General features: G+C 41.0%; 1 protein-coding gene across 1 annotated transcript in view; it reads left to right on the plus strand.

Annotated features, from left to right (window-relative positions):
• ADGRG4 (adhesion G protein-coupled receptor G4) overlaps positions 1 to 27,434 on the plus strand; it is a 121,267-nt gene that overhangs the window by 88,298 nt on the left and 5,535 nt on the right. Inside the window, exons 15-20 of the mRNA XM_075999151.1 lie at positions 2,177 to 2,222; positions 3,962 to 4,065; positions 5,968 to 6,089; positions 16,862 to 17,130; positions 20,564 to 20,642; positions 23,016 to 23,296. Of these exons, the coding sequence (XP_075855266.1) occupies positions 2,177 to 2,222; positions 3,962 to 4,065; positions 5,968 to 6,089; positions 16,862 to 17,130; positions 20,564 to 20,642; positions 23,016 to 23,296 (901 nt within the window). The remainder of the gene's footprint in view (positions 1 to 2,176; positions 2,223 to 3,961; positions 4,066 to 5,967; positions 6,090 to 16,861; positions 17,131 to 20,563; positions 20,643 to 23,015; positions 23,297 to 27,434) is intronic.

The raw sequence follows: 27,434 nt of genomic DNA on the forward strand, positions 1-27,434 counted from the left end.
TGGCCTCAGGACCCCTCCATGATTTTTCTGTTAAGAATAATTGGCTCATTAATAGATATGATTCTAAGACTTAATGAAGAATGTTCCATTTCAGGTAACAGAGGTGTGTTATAATTGGAACCTTCTAGAAATAATGCCTTATCCTAAAGGGGTGGTGAGCATTTTAGCACTGTGACAGACTGGTAGAAGAGTGACTGGGGACAGGTGGATTTTTTGGTTGTCCCATCACACTAAATAACATTTAATTCCATTTATTTTTTTTTTTTATTATTTTTTTTTTTTGAGACAGAGTCTCACTTTGTTGCCCAGGCTAGAGTGAGTGCCGTGGCATCAGCCTGGCTCACAGCAACCTCAATCTCCTGGGCTCAGCGATCCTACTGCCTCAGCCTCCCGAGTAGCTGGGACTATAGGCATGCGCCACCATGCCCGGCTAATTTTTTGTATATATATTTTTAGTTGGTCAATTAATTTCTTTCTATTTTTGGTAGAGATGGGGTCTCGCTCAGGCTGGTTTCAAACTCCTGACCTTGAGCGATCCGCCCGCCTCGGCCTCCCAAAGTGCTAGGATTACAGGCGTGAGCCACCGCGCCCGGCCTATTCCATTTATTTTTGAATGAGGCAAACTTCAGTCAAAACAATTGAACATTTGTATTCTTTCAATTTCCATAAAGAAAATTAAATGTGTATTAATTATCACCAAAGGACTAAAACCATAGTCATATGGCATAACATCAGGGATATATTGCAAAATAATTAAATTTAGCCTTCATATAAGAATGAATTCCATTCTTTGATGTTATTGTATATCCAGTGTAACATCTCAATGGCTTCCTTACTTCTCAATATAAAAGATCGTATAGTTCAGCATATTTTTCACTGCATCTTGGTTCTAGAAGGGAAGGAGAGAAGAAAGAGAGAGAGAGAATTTAAAAAACAGATATCAAGGCCGGGCGCTGTGGCTCACGCCTGTAATCCTAGCTCTTGGGAGGCCGAGGCGGGCGGATTGCTCAAGGTCAGGAGTTCAAAACCAGCCTGAGCAAGAGCGAGACCCCGTCTCTACTATAAATAGAAAGAAATTAATTGGCCAACTGATATATATATATAAAAAATTAGCCGGGCATGGTGGCGCATGCCTGTAGTCCCAGCTACTCGGGAGGCTGAGGCAGGAGGATCGCTTGAGCCCAGGAGTTTGAGGTTGCTGTGAGCTAGGCTGACGCCACGGCACTCACTCTAGCCTGGACAACAAAGTGAGACTCTGTCTCAAAAAAAAAAAAAAAAAAAAAAAAACAGATATCAAATGATACATGGTAGGTAACAGCTCACAGTTCAGGCTGGGGCTACAGCTCTTCAATCTTCCCTAGTAACTAATAGCCCATGCCTCCAGTTTCTTGGAGATTATGAGAACTGGTGAAGCCTTAGGAACACTCAATAGACCTAATGAGGAGGCAGCTCAACCTTGTGTTCATAAGGTTTGATCTCAGCTATGAGCCCCAAATGCCAGAGGTCCATAAAGAACACGTATCACATATGAGTCTTATACTGACTATGCACAGCCTCTTCCTGGACCTTGTACCAGGAAAGCATGGCAAATTTCAATGCTACCAGATATTTTAAAGGACACATACCAGGCCCAGCACAGTGGCTCACTGGAATCCTATCTCTCAAGGTCAGGAGTTTGAAACCAGCCTGAGCAAGAGCAAGACCCTGTCTCTACTAAAAATAGAAAGAAATTAATTGGCCTACTAAAATATATATAGAAAAAATTAGCCAGGCATGGTGGCACATGCCTGTAGTCCCAGCTATTCGGGAGGCTGAGGCAGGAGGATTGCTTGAGCCTAGGAGTTTGAGGTTGCTGTGAGCTAGGCTGAGGCCACGGCACTGTAGCCCGGGCAACAGAGTGTGACTCTGTCTCAAAAAAAAAAAAAAAAAAAAAGGCACATACCAGATCATCATGCAGTGACATACTGTTTTCTCACTTGTAAACCCAGAGTTAGATGGAGTGAATCTTAAAACCAATTCACAAATGGTCTGAGTCAGTGTGTGCAAGTGCGTGTGTGTGTGCAAGTGTGTGTGTACTGTTTGAAAAAATATCGAGAAGAAAACACTTCTGTGTATTTTTCACAGTGTGGTAACTATCACAAGAAAAGCTGTGTACCTCTAATTTCTTTTTCTCCAGAATTATCATGAAGTTCATTGTGCCTTTTGGGATTTTGAGAATAACAGTAAGTATTTTTTTTAGCATGCTTGACTTTGTCCTAGACCATTTTCCCATTTGACAGTGAAGTGGGAGAAAGTTGTACAAAGCCACTATCTTATCAGACCCTAAAGAGTACTCTGAATGACCAAGATATAGAATATGATTTTTATATCAAATTAGGGCACAGGAATTAAAAAAACCTTCCTTTTTATTAAGAAATTTATTTGGGAAATCAGAAGAATCACACAACTCTGGGGTAAGGAAAATTGGAAGAAAGAAGTCTGGAAGGCCCAGTGCAGAGTAGCCTTGAGCTGTTTGAAGAAAATTGAGGAAGGAGCACCTGGCTCTTCATCTGTGCTTTAGTACACTTTGCAAAGTCTACTATCTCCTTCCCCTCTTTCTCTTTACCTCCTTCTAGACTAACTGACCTTGAGTAGGGGCCATTTACACTCTCTGGGCTCCAATTTTTTAATCTTTTCATTGAGGAGAGGAGACTTCTTGGTTGGTCTCTAAAGGCCCTTCTTGCTTGGATAACTATGAGTCTTAGGGGAGAGACAGGAAGAGAAGAGGTTGGGGATGGTTATTGCTGAATAGGTTCCTCTTAGGCTTGCCATCTTTACTGGAATCTCCAGGGATATCTCCAAAACTCAGAGAATTCCCATGCAGAATGGATTTCCCCTGGAATGCTAGGGTTGGCTCTGTGAGGAGTCCTTCTACCTATGGAAGCTCTGCCTAGGAATTTTCACTTTTCCAATATCCTTGGAATTCTGGGAGAAAAGGGACATTCTTTTCCCATTCAGCTCCCTGGAGTGTAGGAATACTACTTCTTTCTGACAGAGATAACTGTCCTTTCCTGGTCCCCCGCCCCACCCCCAAGTCTCCCATGAAAAGAATCTTGTAAAGTGATGAGCTTTGTCCCACATAGCCTCAATAAGTTGACCTCAGTGTTAATTAATGCAAATTGCTGAGCTTTTCCCAGGTCACACTTCACACTTGCCCCATTGCCTAGTGTATTCAGAACCTCTTGAATTTATGGAATTATCCCAGATGGACAAATTTTGACCATACTTAGCTGCCTGCCCTGGGATAACCCCTCTCTCTGGTCTAGTGCCACCCTGGAAGTTCTACTCTAAATTTGGTCTAGTACCCAAGATCTATAGGTTATGTATGTATGAATGTTGGTTCTGGAATCCTGAGTATGCTCATGAGAAACTAGTCAGATGTCAAGTAGACCAGAGGCTCTACTTGGCTCTGAGGAGCTCCAGATCATGACCTGGCTCAGGTGCAAAGCACTTGAGACTATTTGAATTCTGGGTTAAACCTGTTGTTTCAGATGTCTATTCCAGTCCTTCCAAGTAGGCTCAAGTGTCAGCCTATATTTCGCAGGTCCATGTCCTTCAAAAAAATTCTAAATCTGCGTATTCCCTATTTGTTGACTATTTAAAGAAACAAAAAGCAGTCCTTACTCTGTCACTCCAGCATGGTGGCAGGACCACCATGATTGTTCATGATTAAAGTCTGTTCTAATCTGTAGAGGTATGGTACAAGAACAGGAAAAGTGAGAGCCAAAGAAGTTATGTCATTGATGAAGTCCCCTCAAAGTCAATTTAGTCTATTAGACTTCAGTATTTAATTATATTCCTATCTTGCTATCTTAACAAACAATGCTAATTATAACACACATTTGAATGGTGCATACAATGAAAAATTAAACATTTCTGAGAAAAACAAAATTGTTTTGAAATTTCCTTCTGTCTCCTGCAGATGGGCTAGGTGGATGGAATTCATCAGGCTGTGAAGTAAAAGAAACAAACGTAAATTACACAATCTGTCAGTGTGACCACCTCACCCATTTTGGAGTCTTAATGGTGAGTTGTCTCTTAATCACTCCTTAATAGAATTTTGACAACTTTTATTAGATTATGGACTAGTAATATATGTGTGAACTAAGTTATGGAAAAATGGTATGTGAATGAAAAAAAGCCCCCTCCCCCCCGCCACACTTTGTTTACCCAAAGTAGAACAGATTGAGATAAATATTTATTTATTTTCTCCTTATAAAATGAATGCCCGCTTCTCAAATTAAAAAGGTCCCTGTAATCTCCCTCCCAAGAAATCACCACCTTTATCAATCTGGTATGTATATTCATTTAGATTATTTTCCTATGTGTATACTAATATGTGTTTTTGTTTTGTAAAAATGGGATCAAATTATTCATACTGTTTTTACCACTTGTTTTTTTTTCACCTAAAATATATATTAGCAAATATGTATCCATCTACTTCAATGTTTTAATAAACCTTTATAATGTACTATTATGTGGATTTAACACAATGAATTTAACCAATCCCTGATAGGTGGACATTTTAGCTATTGACAGTTTTATAAATTATGAACATTGCTGTAATACACATTCTTACTCATTTGTCTTCAAACACTTGTGAAAGTATTCCTGTAGGTTAAGTTGATGGAAGTAGAATTTTTGGATTAAAAGGTCTGATTGCTCACATTTTTAAATTTAGGGAGGACAATAGGGACTCACTGAGTTTTCCTTACAAATGGCTCTCAAATGTGTCCCTTCTGTACCCAAGAATACTTTCTTAGTTCTTTTAAGTTACTTTATTATATAGTGTTATCTGAATGTGTTGTATGTGAGCTGTTTCTCCAACTAATTGTAAGCTCTTTGAGGGCTGAGGCTTTCTTTTATATTTCTTTATTTTTTTAAAAAATATATCTATTCAACAAACAGGTGCTCAATTGATACTTGTTGAATTTTAAGAATTTTTTTTTAGCTTCTTCCAAATTGGCTAGAACATTACAGTAGGAGTCAAAAGACCAGAGTTTGTGTTCCAGCTCTGTCAGTAACTAGCTATGTGATCTTGGTTAGGTTGTTTAACTTGTTTGGACCTCATATTTTTCTTCTGAAATGTGAATGACTGGAGCAGACTAGGGTTTCCCAACCTTGGCATTATTGCTATTCTGAAGAAAGAATTCTTTGTTATGGAGGCTGTTCAGTGCACTGTAGGATGTTTAGCAGCATCCCTGGTCTCTCCCCACTAGATGCCAGTAGCACCTTCCTTAGTTGTGCTAACCAAAAATGTCTCCAGACATTGCCAAATGTCCCTGGGAGACGGGCAAAATAGCTCCCAGTTGAGAACTACCACCAGAGTAGACCAAGGCTTCTGAACTTTTTATGAGTCATGAATCTCTATAACCATCTGATGAAAGCTATAGGCCCTCTTCCCAGACTAGTACACATATGTTCAAATAATTTTGCATGTCATTTCAGGTCTTTTATGGTTCGCAATTAAAAAAATTACTGGACTATGTGATCTCTAAGGTCCATTTTGTCTCTTAATTTTATGAGAATCATTTAAGGTCTAAGGAAAAGGAACATTTTTTTGATGTTCTGTGGAGTGTTTTGGGACACTCAATTCAGATAATGATTCACTTTGAATCCCCAATTCACATCTATTAGCTTGGTTATGTTTTTAAATGTGGAACATGTTAATGACAATGAAACCAAGGACTAAATGTTCTTCTAATGCTGTTGAGGGCTCTCCATGTCATATACACAGTAAGTTGCACTAGGCATACTCAGCAAACAATATATGGTCCTGCATACATCCATTCACATAATCTGGTTTTATAAAGCTCTGTAGCAGAGATGTTTTATATCCTGGGAACTTCTTGTTAGTGAGCACTGGAAGCATTTTGCCATAACCTTGCTCTGGTAATTGTTTAAAATACAACATATTGTGTTCCCTAGGATGTATCCAGGTCTACAGTGGATGCAGTGAATGAACAGATATTAGTGCTTATAACATACACTGGATGTGGAATCTCCTCCATTTTCCTGGGAATTGCAATGGTGACATACATAGCTTTTCGGTAAGTTGATATAGCCTTGCTTTGAGTAAGTTTAATGTGGTTTAATGGATGTTGTTGTCATTATAACCTTGTTAATTTCATGAGCAAATCACAATAGGAAGAGATCAGATCCATTTGATTATAAAGTGGACAGGTTAAAAACAAAACAACCGGCCAGGCGTGGTGACTCCTGATCGCTTGAGCCCAGGAGTTTGAGGTTGCTGTGAGCTAGGCTGACGCCACGGCACTCACTCTAGCCTGGGCAACAAAGCAAGACTCTGTCTCAAAAAAAAAACAAAAAAAAAACAAGAAACAAAAAACAAAACAAAACAAAACAACCAAGGCCCCTCTGAAAAGAAAATATTTTAATTGGATTTTTTAAAAGCAGGAGAGTTAAGAAAATATTTCTCTACCAGAAACCATACACTAACCATAAAGAAAAAGTTTATAAAGTGGACATTATTAAGAACTTGCTTAATCAAAAGACACAATTAAAGTGAAAAAGCAAACCATAGATTGGGTTTCCATATTCTCAATGCATATATCTGATAAAGAACTTGTATGTAGAATAGGCCGGGCATGGTGGCTCACGCCTGTAATCCTAGCACTCTTGGAGGCAGAGGAGGGTGGATCGCTCAAGGTCAGGAGTTCAAAACCAGCCTGAGCAAGAGTGAGACCCTGTCTCTACTAAAAATAGAAAGAAATTAATTGGACAACTAAAAATATATAGAAAAAAAATTAGCGGGGTATGGTGGCACGTGCCTGTAGTCCCAGCTACTTGGGAGGCTGAGGCAGGAGGATCGCTTGAGCCCAGGAGTTTGAGGTTGCTGTGAGCTAGGCTGAGGCCACGGCACTCTAGCCCAGTGACAGAGTGAGACTGTGTCTAAAAAAAGAAAAGAAAAAAAATAACTTGTATGTAGAATATATAAAGAACTCCTACAAATAAAAATGCAAAAGGTGAACAATACAATTTGAAAATGAGCAAAAGACTTGAAAAGGCACCTCACAAAAGAGGATATCCATGCGTAAGCCATTTGACAATGTTCTCAACATGATTACTTATCAGAGAAATGCCAATTAAAACCACAATGATGCACTTCTATGAGCATAACTCACTTTGTTTTTTTTTATAATAGCAGTAATCATATTAATAGCTATAATTTATTGAGCACTTACTATGTATTAACACAAGGCCAAGACCTTTCCATGTACCCATCCAATACACATTTATTGAAGGTCCACTTTGTCAGGCACTGGGCTGGGTGATGAGGTTAGCTGGGAATCAGAGCCCAGCTACCTGGAGCTGAGAGTTGGGGGTGGACTGAGGAGGGACACAGGGACCAAGCGAGTACACAATCAAATAAATGTGTGATGGCAAACTATGCAAAGAGCTGGGGCAGCGACTGAGTGAGTGGGACTCCCTTAGGGAGGTGGGGGGGGTAGCATATAGTTGGACCCCCAGGATGTGTCCACCTCCTTGTTTGGTAGAAGACAAAACTGAGGCTCTGATGGGCAAAGTAGGTGACCAAAGGGCCCCAGCTAGTGAGTAAAGGACCCCGACATCACTTTTGTTCTCCCATGATTGGCACCTGCTCTGTGCCCCGTCTGTGCTGCCCCAGAGGTCTCCTCCACCCCTAGCTGGGTGCCGTATCCATGGCCACTTGGGAGGAGGCTGCAGAGTCAGGGCTGGGGCTGGGGCCTCCTGACTCCCCACCCAGAACTCCCTCCCTGCCCCTGTGTTTCCTCCTCATCGTCCAGCTAGGAGCTGTCCAGGGCCGTCCCAATGACCATGGGAGCCTCCGGTGTCTGTGGCAAACTTCTCAAATGTTGGGTGTTTTGACATGATGACAAATCCTAGATGCTGTCATAAATAGCCACCTCATAATAGATCTCTAGCTTGAATTTATTAATTTTCTTAGGAAGTATAATCCAAATCAGACCGAATGCAATTAGGAGTTGCATCACGAGCAGCTCCAGTTTTCCATGAGTCCTGGGGCTGGTTGTGTGTGTGTTACAGTGAGTCCTGGGGCCGGTTGTGTGTGTGTTACTGTGGGGTCTGTGGGGTTTTCTGTCAGTCTGTGTGGCTCCAAGAAACCCCAACCAGGAAACTTCTTGCTCCCAGGGCACCATGACTAAGGGCGCCCTGTCTCCTAAACTCTTTTTCCTTTGTCCCGAGGAGAGCTGCATCATGGGACTATTCAACTCATGGTCAATCCTGTGCCTTGGTCAGAGCCTCCACTGACCCAGACCTGAGTTTCTGGACAAGAAGTGGCCATTTTTCTCCTGGAGAGCTCCAAGTCAATTTAACTCTTTTTTTCTTTGTAATCTTTTTTTCCCTTTTTTTAATAGGGCCTGTATATTTTGAAGGCTTTTTTTATTTTTGTTTTTTTTTATTTCAGCATATTATGGGGGTACAAATGTTAAGGTTACATATATTGCCCATGTGCCCCCTCCCACCTTGAGTCAGAGCTTCAAGCGTGAACATCCTCCAAATGTTGCACATCTCACTCACTGTGTTTGTATATACCCATCCCCTCCTCCCCCCTCCCACCCGCCCGACACCCGATAAAATGTTATTCCTATATGTCCACTTAGGTGTTGATCCATTAATACCAATTTGCTGGTGACTACATGTGGTGCTGGTTTTTCCATTCTTGGGATACTTCACTTAGTAGAATGGGTTCCAGCTCTATCCAGGAAAATACAAGAGGTGCTATATAACCATTGTTTCTTAAAGCTGAATAATACGCCATGGTATACACATACCTCATTTTATTAATCCACTCATGAATTGATGGGCACTTGGGTTGTTTCCACAACTTTGCAATTGTGAATTGTGTCACTATAAACATTCGAGTGCAGGTGTCCCATTGTAGAGTGTCATTTGATCTTTTGGGTAGATGCCCAGTAGTGGAATTGCTGGATCAAATGGTAGATCTACTTATATCTCTTTAAGGTATCTCCATATTGCTTTCCACAGAGGTTGAACTAGTTTGCAGTCCCACCAGCAGTGTAGGAGTGTTCCTATCTCTCCACATCCACTCCAAAATTTATTGTTTGGGGACTTTTTGATAAAGGCCATTCTCACTGGAGTTAAGTGATATCTCATTGTGGTTTTGATTTGCATTTCCTTGATGATTAGAGATATTGAGCATTTTTTCATATGTTTATTGGCCATTATTCTGTCTTCTTTTGAGAAGTTTCTGTTCATGTCCTTTGCCCATTTTTTGATAGGGTTGTTTGATTTTTTTCTTGTTGATTTTCCTGAGTTCTAAATAGATTCTAGTTATCAGCCCTTTATCGGATGTGTAGCTTGCAAAAATTTTCTCCCATTCTGTGGGTTGTCTGTTTGCTCTCTTGACAGTTTCTTTGGCTGTGCAGAATCTTTTTAATTTGATCAGGTCCCATTTATTTATTTTTGTTGCTGCTGTGATTGCCTTTGGGGTCTTCTTCATAAATTCTTTGCGTAGGCCAATGTCTAGGAGAGTATTACCAATGTTTTCCTCTAGAATTCTAATAGTTTCACACCTAATGTTCAAGTCTGTTACCCAGTGTGAGTTGATTTTTGTGATAGGTGAAAGGTGTGGGTCCTATTTCAGTCTTCTACATGTGGCTATCCATTTTTCCCAGCACCATTTATTGAATAAGGATTCTTTTCCCCAGTGTATGTTTTTGTTTGCTTTGTCGAACACTAGTTGGCTATATGAGGATGATTTTATACCTGGGTTCTCTGTTCTGTTCCACTGGTCAATGTCCCTGTTCTTCTGCCAGTCCCACACTGTTTTTTTTTTTTTTTTTTTTTTTTTTTGAGACAGAGTCTCGCTTTGTTGCCCAGGCTAGAGTGAGTGCCGTGGCGTCAGCCTAGCTCACAGCAACCTCAAACTCCTGGGCTTGAGCGATCCTTCTGCCTCAGCCTCCCTGGTAGCTGGGACTACAGGCATGTGCCACCATGCCCGGCTAATTTTTTATATATATATCAGTTGGCCAATTGATTTCTTTCTATTTATAGTAGAGACGGGGTCTCGCTCTTGCTCAGGCTGGTTTTGAACTCCTGACCTTGAGCAATCCGCCCGCCTCGGCCTCCCAAGAGCTAGGATTACAGGCGTGAGCCACAGCGCCCGGCCTAGTCCCACACTGTTTTAATTACTATAGCCTTGTAGTATAGTTTGAAAGCTGGTAAATTGATACCTCCTATTTTGTTTTTATTGCCTAGGATTGATTTTGCTATACGGGGTCTTGTCTGGTTCCATATGAAGCATAAAGCTATTTTTTCTATATCTATGAAAAATGATGATGGTATTTTAATAGAGATTGCATTGACTCTGTAGGTCATTTTGGGTAGTATAGACATTTTAACAATGTTGATTCTACTGACCCATAAGCATGGTATATTCTTCCACCAGTTTACGTCCTCTGCTATTTCTTTCTTCAGTGTTTCATAGTTCTCCCTGTAGAGGTCTTTTACCTCCTTAGTTAAATATATTCCTAGGTACTTTATTTTATTTATTGCTATTTGGAAGGGAATTGAGTCTTTGATTTGGTTCTCACTTGTAATGTTGGCGTATATATGAATGCCTCTGATTTCTGTGTGTTGATTTTGTATCCTGAGACTTTACCAAATTCGTTTATCAGTTTGAGGAGTCTCTTGGTTGAATCCTTGGGGTTTTTAGGTATAATATCATGTCATCAGCAAAGAGTGAGAGTTTGCTCTCTTCTGCTCCCATTTGGACGCCCTTAATTCCGCTCTCTTGTCTGATTGCTGTAGTAAGGACTTCCAGCACTATGTTGAATAGAAGTGGAGATAGTGGGCAACCTTGTCTTTTTCCAGTTCTAAGGAGGAATGCTTTCAATTTTTCCCCATTCAGTATGATATTGGTTGTGGATTTGTCATATATGGCTTGTAGCATTTTTAGGTAAGCCCTGTCTATGCCTATTTTGTTGAGTGTTCTTATTATAAAAGGGTGTTGAATTTTGTCAAATGCTTTTTCTGTGTCTATTGAGAGGATCATATGGTCTTTGTTTTTGCTTCTGTTTATGTGGTTAACTACATTTATAGATTTGTGTATGTTGAACCATCCCTGCATCCCTGGGATTAAGCCCACTTGGTTGTGATGGATTATTTTCTTGACAAGCACCTGGATTCGATTGGCTAGGATTTTGTTGATAATTTTTGCATCTATATTCATAAGGGATATTGGTCCGTAGTTTTCTTTTTTTGTTGCATCCTTTCCTGGTTTTGGTATCAGGATTATTTTCGCTTCATAAAATGTGTGGGGAGAATTCCATCCTTCTCGATGTTGTGGAATAATTTCTGCAGGATAGGCAGCAGTTCTTCCTTGTAGGTGTGGTAAAATTCGGGTGTGAAACCATCTGGTCCAGGACTTTTCTTTTTAGGAAGGTTTTTATTGCTGTTTGAATTTCAGTACTTGATATTGGTGTGTTCAGGAATTCTATTTCTTCCTGGTTGAGCCTAGAGAGGCTGTATGTTTCTAAGAAATTGTCCATTTCCTCCACATTTTCCAGTTTGTGTGCATAGAGGTTTTTGTAGTATTCATAAATTATATCTTGTATCTCTGAGGCATCAGTTGTAATTTCTCCTTTATTGTTCCTGATGGAGCTTATTAGGGATTTTTCTTTTCTGCTTTTCATTAGTCTAGCCAAAGGTGCGTCAATTTTGTTTATTTTTTCAAAGAACCAACTTTTTGTTTTATTAATCTTCTGTATGGTATCCCTGTTGTCAATTTCATTTAGTTCTGATTTGATCTTAATGATTTCACTTCTTCTGCTGGGTTTGGGGTCGGTCTGTTCTTCTTTTCCCAGCTCTTTGAGATGATTCATTAGGTTGTCTATTTGTGATCTTTTCGACTTTTGGATATAGGGATTTATGGAAATAAACTTTCCTCTCAGGACTGCTTTAGCTGTGTCCCACAGGTTTTGGTAACTTGTCTCTCCATTGTCATTTAGTTCAAAGAATCTTTTGATTTCCATCTTTATTTCCTCATTTATGAAGTGATCATTTAGCAGAAAGTTGTTTAGTTTCCATGACTTTGTGTAGAAATGAGAGTTCCTGTTAGGGTTGATTTCTACTTTTATTCCATTATGATCTGAAAAGATACATGGTATAATTTCTATTTTTTTAAATTGTTTGAGACATGCTTTGTGTCCTAGGATATGGTCAATCTTAGAGAATGACCCATGAGCTGATGAGAAGAATCTATATTCAGTGGTTTGGGGGTAGCATGTCCTGTTAATGTCAGTCAGGCCCATTTGTTCTAGAGTTCTGTTTAAGTCCATTATTTCTTTGTTGATTTTCTGTTTGGAGGATCTGTCCTGTGCTGTCAGTGGGGTGTTAAAGTCTCCGACTATTATGATGTTGTTGTTTATCCATTTGTTTAGATCAAGTAGAATTTGATTTATGAATATGGGTGCACCAATGTTGGGTACATACATATTTAGAATTGTTATGTCTTCTTGTTGAACTGTACCCTTCACCATTGTATAGTGACCTTCTTTGTCTTTTATTACTTTTGTTGATTTAAAAGCTAAGTTATCTGTAATCAGCACTGCCACGCCAGCTTTCGTTTGGCTTCTGTTTGCTTGAAATATTGTTCTCCAGCTCTTTACTTTTAGTCTAACTGCATCCTTGCAAGTTAGATGTGTTTCCTGAAGGCAGCAGATACTTGGCTTGTGTTTTTTTTATCCATTCAGCCAGCCTGTGTCTCTTGAGTGGGGAGTTCAGGCCATTCACATTTATTGAGATAACTGATAGGTGGGGCAGATTTCTGTTCATTATGTTGGGTTGAACTTTGTTGCTTTGTTTTCTGTCTTGAGCTATTGTGGTATCTGGGCTTTGATCTTTAGCTTTGAGTAGATTTACATTCGTGAGTGTTTATTGTGCTGATCCGTGGGTAACACTGTTTTGAGTACTTCTTGAAGGGCTGGTCTTGTCTTGGTGAATTCCCTCAGATTTTGCTTATCTGAGAATGTCTTGATTTCTCCTTCATATACAAAACTTAGTTTTGTAGGGAATAAGATTCTAGGCTGGGCATTATTCTGTTTCAGAAGAGTGAGAATGGGGCCCCAGTCTCTCCTTGCTTGTAAAGTTTCAGTAGAGAAGTCTGGCGTTATTCGGTTTGGCTTTCCTTTGTATGTCACTTGCTTCTTTTGTCTTACAGCTCATAGAAGGGCCTCTTTAGTTGATATTTTGGTCAGTCTGATGACTGCGTGTCGTGACATATTCCTGTTTGCATTGAATCTCCCAGGAGTCCTTTGAGCTTCTTGAACTTGTATATTGAGATTTTGAGCAAGGCCTGCAAAATTTTCCTCTATTATATCTTCAAATAGCTTGTCCAACCCTTGAGTGTTGTCTTCTTCCCCTTCTGGTAATCCTATGACCCTCACATTACGTTTCTTCACATAATCCCACATCTCTTGCAGGCTTTGCTCTTTTCTCTTGTTTCTCTGCTCTATTTCTGTGACTGATTTATTTAATTGGAAGGTGTTATCTTCAAGCTCTGAGATTCTTTCTTCTGTTTGATCTACCCTGTTCTTGAGGGTTTCCACTGTGTTTTATAGTTCCCTGAATTGATTCTTCATTTCCAGGAGTTCAGTTAGAGTTTTCTTCATTGTTTCAATTTCTTTAGTGAATTTTTCTTCCAGGTCCTGGAATCTTTTTGCATTTTGTTTGTGTTGGTTATCCAGTTGTTTTTGCAAGTCATTGAATTTTCTTATGATCCATGTTTTAAATTCCTCTTCTGTCATTTTGGTGGTCTGATTTTGGTTCATGTCCATTTCTAAGGAGCTGGTGCTCCTCTTTGGGGGTGTGCTTTCTGTTTGGTTCTTCATATTTCCAGAGTTCCTTCAGTGATTTCTTCCCATCTGGATCAGTTGTTCCTTCTTAACTTTAGGTTTTTGTTTGGATACTGACACACCTTGTTTAGTTTCTGAGCCAGTAGGTGGTGTTTGTGGGTGAGATTCAACCACTCCCTATATGATGAGTCACTAGGTGCCTGAAAAGGGTGTGCCGAATGTCTTCCCTGTCAGTAGGTGGCGCTTGCTCAGAGCAACAGGCTACAGTGTTGTTTTTGGGTCTTTTATCCAAATCTTGTTCCTCTGGAGAGGCACTCTGGTGCCTCAGGTGGTGGTTGGGGCCCTGGGACTTCCAGGTGTGTCCTTATTCTCCACCTCAGTGAGGGCTGGTCTGGGAGTGAGTCTGGGCGGAGCTGGGTTGGGTAAGCCTGCCCTCAGGCACCACCAATGCTGTTAGCAGGGGTCAAAGTTCTGTTCTCTGGTTGGGGGGGGGGAAGATGTCAGGGAGGGGTTAGAATGGCCCTGCTTAGTCAGAAAGTCTGTGTGTGGGTGTGGGACCATCTGAGACCCGCAGTCTGGAGCCGGCCTTGCTCCTTTCCACCCTCCCCAACTCCGCAGCTTCTCCTGGGCCTCTGCCAGCAGGCCAGACCTCATGCCACCAGGGCTCCCCGGGTGTGATGTGGGCTGGAAGGTTCCCTGCGCAGGGTCACCACCTGGGCTGGGTGCACGACCCCACCTTGGGAGGAGGTTTGCCCTCAAGGACGCTGATATGCCCTTAAAGGCATACACACACCTCAGTAGGCTGTTCACAGATATCCCTTCTGTGCCCTGGGCAATGCGAGACCTGGATGCATGGGATCTGGTCTGCAGGTCTGACCTCTGTGCCCCGGAGTTCAATCCCTAACCCCACCAGGAAGAGGAGTGCCAGTCCTAATTCACCCACAGGGAGCCCAAGCTGGGTTGATGTCTCTCAGCCTCAGGGTCTGCCCCATTCTCCTGGAATCACCAGGCCAGCAGCACCTGGCGGGTAGGGAGCTCACAGTCTGAGTTCCCCTCAGTCAGCTGTAGGGCCCTGAAAGGGAAGGTCCCGTTCCCTGGAGGTGCCTCCGGCTGGTGGCTGTATTGTCTCTCTGGGCAGCCGTGGGTAGGGAAGGGGGAGGGGAGAATGAGGCAATATGGCGCCTGCCGCCCGGTTCGGGTCTGTGTACACGGAAGTGCCCCAGGGGAGTTGGGAGCCTGGTGCCGCGTCTGCAACAGGCTTACTGCCCACTAGTGGTGGCCGTCTCTGGGCTGGTGTCCGCAGGTCTCTCCAACCGCTGGGGAGCCCACCAGCAGTCCAAGACACAAGGGAGGGGAGAGTTAACTGCTCCACCTACCCTTGCCGCTGGTCTCCAGGCTACTCGGGAGGTCTCTGCTTCCAGTTTTCCTCCTCAACCTCCTCCTGTGGAGTCTCCCGTGGTCTCAGGTACCCCTCCTTCCTACCCTCCTCCGATGTATGCTCATCTGCTGGTTTCTTTCTTCTAAGTTCTCCTAGAATCTGTCTTTTCTGTAGAGACAGTCTGTCTGTCGGTGTTTCTCGTCCACCATCTTCTTCCTTTCTTTTTTGAAACAGTCTCGCTGTGTTCTATAACTCACTTTGAATTCACCAGAATGGCTAAAATTAAAAATACTGACAATTGGAAGTGTCAACAAGGACGTGGAACAACTGGAACTCTTATACATTGCTGGTGAGAATGTAAAATGGCACAGACACTTTGGAAAACTGTAGGTATTTTTGGCAATACCCACTGAAGATAAATATACATCTTACCATTGACCCAGAAACTTCATTCTTAGGTATGTATTTAAGAGAAAGGAGTGCATATGTCCTTTGAAAGATATATACATGAATATTCATAGCAGTTTCAGTCATAGTAGCTCCAAATTAGAAACAATCCCAGTCAATGTACATTAACAGTAGACTAGATGAATAAATTATGGTATATTCATAAAATGGAATGCTACATACACAGCAGTGAAAAAGAATGAATTACGTCCATGCAATACAACATAATTGCAACATAATTGCAGAGACATAATAGACTTGAGCAAAAGAAGCCTGAAAAATAAGAAAGCATACTGCATGGTTCTGTTTATATAAAGTTCCAAGTGCAGGCAAAACTACATCTATAAGGATAGAATTGAGAATATTGGTTACCTTTGGTGGGGGGCGGGGTGTGTGGTTATTATTGAATGGGAGAAGCACAAAGGAGCCTTCTGGGGGCTTGAAAATATTCTACCTCTTGATCCCCGTGGAAATTCCATAGGTGTATATGTATGTAAAGATTCATTGAGTTGCACTCTTAGGATTGTGCACTTTACAATTTATCTCAGTTAAAAATATACATTTACACAAAATGAAAATTGCAAAATTTAAATCAATAAATATTGAACAGCAGAGTAAAAGAATTAAAGGGGAAAATACATATATATTTTTTTTATTTGGGAAAATACTGGGCCAGTTTCTGCGAAGTAAAATTGTGATTACTTAGTAAAATTTAAGGCCATATTTCCATGATGGTAAGCACTGGGATGTTTGGAAATATCCAAGTAACTCTACTTGGAATGGTTTCTGTAGTCATCCTGCTATTTGGTAATATGTAGCTCCAGTCTGCTGAAGCAGTGGTAATGGAATTGTAGTATTCAGGAAACTCCTTCCTTCCTTCTTTCTATAACAGAAAAAGAAAAAAGAGGACTGCCTGGTGGAGACAGGCTAATACTACTCCTGTTAGTGAAGGTCACTATTTTTAGGATATTTTTACTGTACCTGGAAGGAGGGTGGGGGCTCTAAAATTCAGAACATGTAAGGTAAGATGAGTTAACTATAAATAGGCAGTTCTTTTATTCTTTCAGTTATTACACAGATAAAATGTGTAATATTTGATTAAAAATACTTGATTAAAAAAAGAGACTCTACCTAACTTAGCGTTGTGTTTTTCTTTTAGCAAACTTCGCAAAGATTATCCTTCCAAAATCCTGATCAATCTGTGCACAGCACTGCTGATGCTAAACCTGGTATTTCTGGTCAATTCCTGGTTGTCATCATTTCAGAAAGTGGGACTTTGTATCACAGCCGCAGTGGCACTTCATTACTTCCTGCTTGTTTCTTTGACTTGGATGGGCTTGGAGGCAGTCCACATGTATTTTGCTCTAGTCAAAGTCTTCAACATATACATTCCAAATTATATCCTTAAATTTTGTCTAGTTGGTTGGGGTAAGTATATCCACCATTATCCTTGATGTCTCTGTTTTAAGTCTGTGTGTCTTTCTAATTCTAGGCCCATTAGACAGATTATTGGGGACCAAATTCTGTTAATTTCATAGGTAAAAATTCAGGATCACCTCACTGATGTTTGAGTATGTGTCTCTTTTTCTGCTTGTATTGCTCTATAAATTCAACTTTTTTTTTTTTTTTTGAGACAGAGTCTCGCTTTGTTGCCCAGGCTAGAGTGAGTGCCATGGCATCAGCCTAGCTCACAGCAACCTCAAACTCCTGGGCTCAAGCAATCCTCCTGCCTCAGCCTCCCGAGTAGCTGGGACTACAGGCATGCGCCACCATGCCCAGCTAATTTTTTGTATATATATTAGTTGGCCAATTAATTTATTTCTATTTATAGTAGAGATGGGGTCTCGCTCTTTCTCAGGCTGGTTTTGAACTCCTGACCTCGAGCAATCCGCCCTCCTCGGCCTCCCAGAGTGCTAGGATTACAGGCGTGAGCTACCATGCCCAGCCTATAAATTCAACTTTTAACCTTTATTGTGGGGAGTTGGTGCACAAATATTTATTAAGCACTTGTTTGTGTGCTATGTTAAATGCTGAATCTACAATAGTAAACCTGTCAGTTTGAATCCCAGAAGTTACAATCGCAACAACTAATAATATGACAGCTAACACTTAGGTAACACTTATGTGTGGTTTACATACTCATTTAATCTTCACAATATCTCTCTGGTATAGGTTCCATCATTATTCACATTTAATAGATGAGGACACTGAGGCACAGAATGATTAGGTAATTTGCCAAAGCTCACACAGCTAGTAAGTGACAGAGCTGGGATTTGAACCAGGGAGTCTGTCTCCGTAGTTTGGACTTTTAACCTCTATGGTTTTGCCATATTGTTCAAAGAACGGGGAAAAGAGTGGAGATGGGTGAAAGGGTGCTGGGTCAGCCAGGACCTGACTCTCATCACACCTCGTGACTGTGCTTATCACTGCTGCCCTTGGAAGAAGCCAGGAATGGTACTCAGGATAGATATTTCAGAATATAAATGCCATTTCATTGGTTTGCTTTCCTGTATTTGTAACTGATAAGGTCAGCTCAGCTCCTTTTCCCTGCCCCCTTATCTATTCAAAACAAATTTGGGGTTCTGAAAATGTGTTAGATGCATGGGAGATGTATATATTAAGTAGGATACATAGGGTATATAGGAAGATAGATTTTATCTTCCACTGCCGTTGTGAAAACAATAGCTTCCTAATTAACTACTTATTCTCTTAATGAGTTCATTAGCATAGTCCACGCTTTCACTGGATACACAGTCAGAGTTATTATCTATGCTAATGTGGGGAACAGAGACAAGCAAATACTAAACAGAGCATAATCTAAAAACTTGTTTTGGTACATGTTGGAATCTACAGAAACAGTGCCAAAAACAGTCAATACACTCCCCTTTATGTCTGGCGCCCCTCATCTTGATTTAACCAGAGGACTGAAAAATGTGGTGTAAGAGGCTTCATGAATAATCCAAAAAGCAGATAACCCACATATAGCTAATTGTGAAAGGGCTGTAAATATCACTCCACCCTCACTTTCCTTCTCCCTCATCATCACTCATCCTCAGCTTCCCTTTCAGACCCTTCCTCCAGCGCTGGCTTCTTAATCTCTTTGATATTCTTATTCCACACACACTTCCTGGGGCGCCGGGGGAGTCAGGAATGGCTAAAGCATGGTACTTGGAAGCAAGAAAACCTTGAGGTACACACACAAGCCAAGGCCAAAGTCTGACTGGCTCAACCAGCAAAGAAAAATACGAGTTGCTCTTAGATTCAGTTTATTACTTACATAGACAGCGAAAGGAAGAGTAGCTAAAAGTGCCAGCTCTCAAGTTCTTGTCCCACACGTTGAAAAGAACGACACCAAAACAAAAAGAACAGACGACTGCCACAAGAGTTGCGAGCTTCCCTGTTGCTGGGGAGCCGGTTCTAAGCGGGAGCTATGCTGTTTTCTATTCTGCAGCTCTGTTCTGAGGGGCAGGAACAAAACCCCACACTTCCGAAGAATCCTGGGAGGGGATGAGAAACTGTTTCATGACAGTCTCCCAGAGATAGGGAGGCGAGTAGGAGATGGTATTGGAGTACCTCCTCAGAGACCTCCCTTCTTCTCACATTTGTGGAAGATCACAGGGCACTCCGCTAAAATTTACATATGCCTTTGTCTGCGTGGCCTGCGTGGCTACGTGAAGGTCACCAGGGAGCCACTGCTGAGCCGTTCAGCTACGGGGAGTTTCGGAGCATTTAAACATTAGAAAAATGCAATCAACTATAAGGACAATAAATATTAGCATCTGTTTATGTTTGAAAGCCCTGCCTTCCTAATGCCAAAACAACCTGTTGAAAAGGTTTATTCCTTTATTTAAATCCCCGTCCAAGGCAGATTTGTCCATATTTTTTTTTAAACAACAAACCACCAGTAGGGATAATTTTTTAAAAGCAATTTTTAAAGTGTAAACACAACTTCCATCCTAAATGTGAGACCTCCCTTCCAGCCTCCAGGGGGTATTTTGTAAAAACATCTGTATCATTCTCGGCACTGTGCTAGGTGTGGGCTATACAGATTTGAAGGGACTGTCCTGTTAATCACAGAATAAGACATTGGAGGATTTTTCAAGGTGCTTTACACTCTGAGGTTTGGAACAGTCTTGGAGAGTATGTTATAAAGCCCCTAAAAGTGTGTAGGTGTATGCTCTTTGTTTAGGAGAAGTACAATTCTAGAAATAAAGAAATCACTAAGTTTTGCAAATGTACATGAAATTGGATTTTTAAACCCTGTGTCTATACTCTTGTCACGTTTGACCATTTTGACTGAACTGATTGCTTTATTATAGTGTGACCGAATCGACTAGTCGTTAACTGGTCGATCTAGTCAAAATGTCAAACTAGTAATGAGTGTGGAAACAGCTTCCCTGTCAAACAAGCCCTGAAGGCTGCAGCTGATTGCCTGTGCCCTTCTACCAAGGTGACCTAGACAAACAGATACGGGGACCTCAGGGGCAGAATTGAAAGGGAGAAAACATTGGCAGCCCCTCATCTAAGAAGAAACGCTTGATACCAACTTGCGCTCTGATGAACTAGATACTTCTATTGCCAAGTTGATTTTTTTGGCACTTGAGCTATTTTTAATAACTAGTGGGCGTTGTATTGGAGCCATTGGCATGCTGTTTAGTTTAGCAGATTGGAGAACTCCTAGAAATGTTTAACTTGGAAGAATTCACAAACATTTTGCAAACAATGGTATTTTGATGCCCGCACATCTGTGGCTCATTTAAACAGTGTCTTAATAATGTACCAGCGCCCATAGTCATTGATCAGGACCTTCCCGCCTCCCACTACCTAATGAAATGCCTTTGCCTTGCTTTTTCCACTCTAGGAATCCCAGCTGTCATGGTGGCAATTATAGTCAGTGTGAATAAAGATCTGTATGGACCTCTCAGCCCAACAACTCCATTGTAAGTACCACATCTCTGTTTCTCAGGTGCTGGGGCTCTGGGTAGGTGAGGTGTTCCCAGCTGGGTAGGTGAGGTGTTCCCAGCTCGGGGCTCGGTCTTGCCACTGGTTTTCAGGGAGAACTCAGCCTAAGCCTTTTTGCCCTAGACATAGTCAAAGCCACACTCATGTAACAGATGCCTGGGCTTTCTATGAGGTAACAGCAAGTTACCTTATCTCTAAGTTCCATTACCTCCTCTGGAAAGTGAGGATAATAATGTTTGCTCTTGTCCTGTGCAAATTAAAATGACATCATGTATATAAAGTGCTCAGCATGTTGCCTATTCCACGAGAAATGCTATGTAACTGGCAGCTATTACAATGACAAAGCTCACAGATCATTGAAAAGAGTTAGTGGCCACTACAAGAAAACATTGAGATGAGCTGGGAAACATTTTCTACTTTTCAACAACAAAGTTCTTCCCTGAGGAACACAACTCAGCTTTCCTTTGTAAGTTTGTTCAGCTTTGTTATTCTGGTTTTTTGTTGTTTTTTTTTTATCCATTTGATGTATAAGCCCATCTCTTTGGTTCTTTGAACCACAGCCACAAAAGAATAGCAATTCTCATCACTCCACCTCTCCAGAACCTTCTTTTATAGGCATGTAGATAGTTAGTTACCTTGTGGTCCTTTAGGCGGCACAATCTCATTTTACACTTCTGATTGTTCCATTGCTTTATCATTGCCTCTCAAATTCTCTTCCACTATAGATTTCCTCTCCCACTGAACTGGAATCAAATGCAGGAGGTCCTGCTCCCAGGGCTCCCCGGTCTTTCATATTGAGATGACAATTTCCGGAGTGTCAAAATTATATTGCCCTTTGCAGCAGATGCTTTCTAATTAAAATTCCTTGTTATCTTTTCTTTCTCTCTCTTTTCTCTTCCTTTCCTTCTCAGCTCCCCCTCCATCCTCCCTCCTTACCTGTTTTGTGATTTAAAAGGTCCCCAGTGTATATCCAATGGTGATTCTTTTTCAAAGATCAACAGCAAAAGCAAAACTAGAACAAAATCAACTCTATTTTGCCCTCAAAGAGCCTTTTCATATGTGAATTGGTTAGTAAGAGGCAGACTGCTCTAATAGGTTTTTTAAAAAAATAATTATATTTTGAAGAGATAATTTGTGTGCATGGAACACAATCCAAAGGTACAACAAACAGGGTAGAGGATAAAAAGTAACCCCCACCCCCAACCCCAGCTACCCAGTTTCTCTCCCTCAAGGTAACTCATTACCAATTTATTACCAACAATAAAATTTGTATAGATATTCTCTTACATGCGCTGTTACCCAAATGGTAGATATACACCATTTGGCACCTTGCTGTTTTCACTTAACAATATATCTTGGAGGTGATTCTCTATCCAAACATATAGCACTGCTTCATTTTAACAGATTTCTAAAGCCCCCCCCCCTTAAAACTGAAGATGATAGTCGGGGAAGCCTAAGTATTAGACTTGATCAGGGAAATTAAATGTCTTTTCTCACACCCTTGCAACGCACACACACAAACTCACATATACATGAAAGTATCCACACCAACATGAACAACGTGACCAAAAGTGATTTTCCTAGTTTTAGAAAAGAGATCTCAGCTAAATTGACACACAGTTAAATTAGTCAAGCTTGTCTGTATTAAAAAATCAGAAGCAATGCCTCCAGTAATTGGAAATGTTATTAAATGAAGTATCTGTTCATATGAACCACTGCATATTTTTTTCTTTAATAGAAATTATAGAGCCATTGATCAATTCACTGGTCAGTGTTGCCTTTTGTAGTCAAAATACATCATATTTTAAAGCAGTGCAACTAGATAGAGCTGTCCTCTTTTTGTTGCATTTTCATTAACTCTAATAATCTCATCATTGTTTGATATAGCATTCAGAATAGTCATTCATTGCTCATGTCCTTTTACTGTGATATTTATCATGCAAAGCAGAATTCATTCTGCAAATAAAAGCTCAGGTGTAAAGTGAGGGGGGAGAGCCACTTTGGGGGAAAATGCATAATTTGTTTTTGTGTGTGTGTGTGTGTGCTATTGAGGAAGAGAATAATTTCCTAGGAAATTGGACTGAGAGGTTTCTGCATATGTAGGGCAGAAATATCCTCTAGGATTTCTGACTTGGCATTGGAAAGAACCCTGAACTGGGGCTCAGAAATTGGAATTCTTGTCCCAGCTCTGCCTGCAGTGGGCCTGAGCAAACTCTGTCAAGTTGGTTCATCTCCCTAGGTCTAGGTGCCCTTAGGTGCAGTGAAACCGAGTAGATGATATTCAGTCTTTAAGAAGTAGGACTTTCTGTTTCCCCATCTCACAAGAGTATTCTCTTCTTTATTTCTTACAGTTGTTGGATTAAAGAAGATTCTGTCTTTTACATCTCAGTGGTGGCTTATTTTTGCCTCATATTTCTCATGAATCTCTCCATGTTCTGCACTGTTCTTGCTCAACTGAATTCCATGAAATCCCAAAGCCAGAAGACTTGGCAGAAGATGATCCTGCATGACCTCAAAGGCACAACAAGCCTGACATTCCTACTTGGCCTCACCTGGGGGTTTGCCCTTTTTGCCTGGGGACCTGTGAGGATCTTTTTCTTGTATCTTTTTGCCATTTTTAACACTTTGCAAGGTAACTGTTATTTCTTTGCCTTTTCTGTGGCTAGCTAGACCTCCTCCAAAGCTTTTACTGCTTTGGAAAATAAAGTCACCTGGCGGAGACTCAAAGGAGAAGAAAATACTCCAAGAGGCTTCTGCTGTCATTGAGCAGACAGGCAGCCATTGGAAGCATTAGCTAGATGTTAGCCTTCATTAAATGCACACAAAGTCTACTCTCTCCTACTCAGAGAGGTAGAGATAAGCCCAGGTAGCTAACCCAACTTTAATTAGTTGGCAATGTTTATATCAAACACTGACAGGCAACATTTCTTTTTTATTTTTATTTCAAAATATTATGGGGTTGCAAATGTTTTTAGTTACATGTATCAATTTTGTTATACTCCAGTCAGGGTTTTAAGTGTGCCTATCACCCAGATAGTGTTCATTGTACCCATTAGGTAGGTTTTTGCCAACCCCTTCCCCCACACCTGATTTCCACTGAGTTTTATTTCCCTCTGTGCACATGTGTGCTCATCATTTAGTTACAATTTAGTAGAAAGTACATGTGGTGTTTGTTTTTCCATTCTTTAGATACTTCACTTAGCATAATGGTCTCCAGTCCCATTCAAATTGTCACAAAAGGCCTTAATTCATCCTTCTTTGTGGCTGTATAGTATTCCACAGTATATATGTACCACATATTATTAATCTACTCATGAATTAATGGACACGGGTTGATTCCATATCTTGTGGAATTGTGAATTGTGCGGCAATAAACATTTGTATATTGCACCATCACGTTGTATTTGTAGATGTACAGATTCACGTTTGTGTTGACATTTGGAAATGGACAATCCAGCTGGACATAACCATTAAATGGACAGTAGAAAAATTAAAATTTTGAGCTCATAGGCTGTCTCCATCAGATATCTTAATATTTTGGGAAAGAGCCAGGCTAGGATATTGTAGCATCATACAGAAATTAAGGGTAAGAGCAAAGAGCTGTGCGTCGAGGTAACAGGCCCAGGTTCTAGTCTCGGTTTTGCTATAAACTGATTTTAAAAGTGACACCACAACTGGTTAAATTAGATGATTTTTAAGCTAAGGGCTCTATAGCTTTTTAATCTTCTTCCTATATTCTAGTGAAAGTAACAAATGATCAATGAAGTGATTAAATGGTAAACAAAATATGGCACAAGAAGTAAAAGCTAAGGATCTGGTTAATATACCTCTAAGTAATTGTTGATGTTAATTTTAACCTGATTTTGCCTATTGAAATATATTGGAGGGAAGAGGCATGCAGAATGATTGTGTAGGAGTCTCAAAGTCCACTCCAGACTTTTATACACAAGTTTAGCCCAGTCTAGTTGGGATACTGGGGCAGGCTGGGAGTCAACTTGCATTCTGTTGAATTAAGATCTCCCTTACTGCTCTCCACTATTTTTTTTTCATTCAAGGAATCCTTTTTTCTGAAGTGCAGTCTACTAGTGGTCCCATGAGATGCTCCAGCAAGGAAAGAGTGCTATGGTCAAAGAAGTTTTGGAAATGTGGCAAACTACATTTCCCCATTCTTAGAATAGCACAATATATATTAGGATGGTAAAAGCTCTGTTGGAAAAAAATCTTAAATTTTTTTAACGTAGTATTTTAAAAACTTCAGAATCCTTTGTTGTGGTGGTTGTTAACCCCTGAGAAACCTTGGGAAATATAAATTGATATGCAGTTCTTATATGCCATGCACTTGCCAAGTGCTGCAAGGGGCTAGTGAAGCAATCCAGCATGAGGCATAGTTTTTGCCCTTATGACTTAGACATATGACTTAGAAAAATATCATTTTAGTGAAATGTTGTGGATTAACTGGAACTATCTGTCCCACCAGATTCTGCCAACCGTATACAGCCATATTCTAATTGGAATGTAAAAAGTCATCAAACGTGTTAGTTTTTCCTCTACATGCCATTTTCATTGCCTCTGGTAGTAGGGATGGAATTTTTAGGAACTCTCCACACCACTTCCATTTGGTTCCCTTTGAGGCTACTGGCACTTGATTGTATCCTAGATTGCTGACTGAGGCCCTGGGGGTGGTTCTATACTTTTCCTCTGGACAGAACTGCCTGGCCTACAGTGAGGTACTCTAACTCGATACTCTAACGTCACTAACTAACTAGCCTTGGTGTAGAATGTCCATAGAAGTGGATTAGGAATGAAACGCTGTGCAGACTTCTTCCTCAGTGATAACTCCAGGCTTCTCTTTGGCTCACTGATTCTGTGGAGAAATGTGCTCACTCTATGGAAAGAGGGATTAAAAGAAAGCTGACTAAAGAACAAGAAAAACAAAGCAGTTTCAACTTAAAGGAGGGGGGAAGGAAGGGCAGGAATGTTTTCAAAGCAGTAAGTGCTCCATTCCTGGCGTGGAAAGGAAAAGCAGTATGTAAGCAGGGCGCCTCCATGGGTAGATGCAAAATTTAATTGGGTATTTCTTGAAGACTAAAATCAAAGCCCCATTGATCCAGCATCAGCGGAGCCAAGCTGTCTCTGTCTTGTGAAATATGCTTTATGTCAATCAAACACCAAGTGTTCCTACTCCTGCCTGTAAGATAGAATGTGCCATCTTGTAGTGAGGGTGTTTTCAGAGCCCTGAGCTTCAAACTCAAGTTACACACATACACGTGACCCAGCTAACCTCAAAATAAGAATGCAATGGGACAAGTGAACAAACTAGCCATTTAAAAGACCAATGGCAAACTGGCAATGCTAGCTTAAGGGGGGAGTGGCCTGTGGTCAAGTGGGAAAAAATATGCCCATGATGAGCTATTTATGAAAGAGGTATGCACAAATAAAAATGCAGGTGACAAAAACCTGACATCTTCCCTCATGCCTATGTTCTTCTAGTGAGTAAGCAGATCAATCTGTTATTGGAAAGAAAAAGGAAGGCTGTCAAGCGGAGAGGGAGAGCTGGCAGGCAGCTCATTGGAATTCACAGAATAACCTTTAAGTCTGAGAACTAACTAAACTCCATGCAGGAAATCAGAGCAGTAATAGGTGCTTGATGTCACTGTCACCCCTTGTTCATGCTGAAGCTGGAGGAGTTTTATCTGCTATGAGACTTGGGTTTGCTCTCCTCAGGGTGCTGCACCACCTTCCAGGTGGCTGCTGCTCAGAGAAACAGTCAATGCTGCTGAATTTGTCACCACAGTTTGGTTACAAATGGAGATAAAGCCCTCAGGAGAGTTAGTGAGACATGCCATTCCGTTTAGCCTCCAGATTGTTGCCTCCCACCTGGAATCAGAGAGTCTCAGGGCTGGGGCCAGGGAACTCAGATGTTCCCAATTCAACTTCCCATTGAGTGATAGGAAGTCACTTGTCTCTGCCTGGAACTTTCCAGGGACTGAAAGCTCACCAGTCTGTAAAGCAAAGCAATTAACTTTTCATCAACTCTGATTCTCATACCGCTCTTCCTTACCTGAGGCTAGTATAAGTACAGTGATTAAGACCCTGGGCTCTAGAGTCAGACTGCCCGTGCTCAGTCCTGATGCTGTCAGCTCAATGACAGCATCTGTGACCTGGGTCAAGTTTACTAGACTTCTTGGACTCTGAGTTCTCTCAACTATAAAAACAAAACTAATAGCTCAATGCCTATTATGTAGTCATTGCTCAGTAAACACTAGCTGTGATTTGTTAGTACACAGTTGTTCTGTAACTTTCTCACATGGCTCTTAATTCTAACCTGGCAACCACATGGAACAAGCCTAATTTGTTCTTTTTGTGACAGCCCTTTCAGATCTATGGCTATAACTATCATCTCTCTTCACTCAATATTTTCCACTCCAAATTTTTTCGTATCCAGATACAACAACCTAGCTCTTTCAGCTTTTCCTCAAGTTCATCACTACCCTTGTTCGCTCTATTCTTGAATATTTCTGTTTGTCACCATCCTCTTAAAACAAAGTTTCCCAAACTAAACGTAATGTTGGTGGGAGGTATGGTCAAACAAGGCCAGAGAGACTCTCACCTACCTTAATTAAGATTCTTTACATCCACTAATGCTGTCGTTGAAATTAGCTTTGAGGGCATTTACTACTGACGTGCTCAGTTGGCAATGCATTAAGACCTCTCTACTACTAATCATTTGCCTTCAGGATAACTGGCCAATGTGGAGGCAAACTGAACCC

Source organism: Microcebus murinus, chromosome X (assembly GCF_040939455.1).
Source record: "Microcebus murinus isolate Inina chromosome X, M.murinus_Inina_mat1.0, whole genome shotgun sequence".
Classification (NCBI taxonomy): domain Eukaryota; kingdom Metazoa; phylum Chordata; class Mammalia; order Primates; family Cheirogaleidae; genus Microcebus; species Microcebus murinus.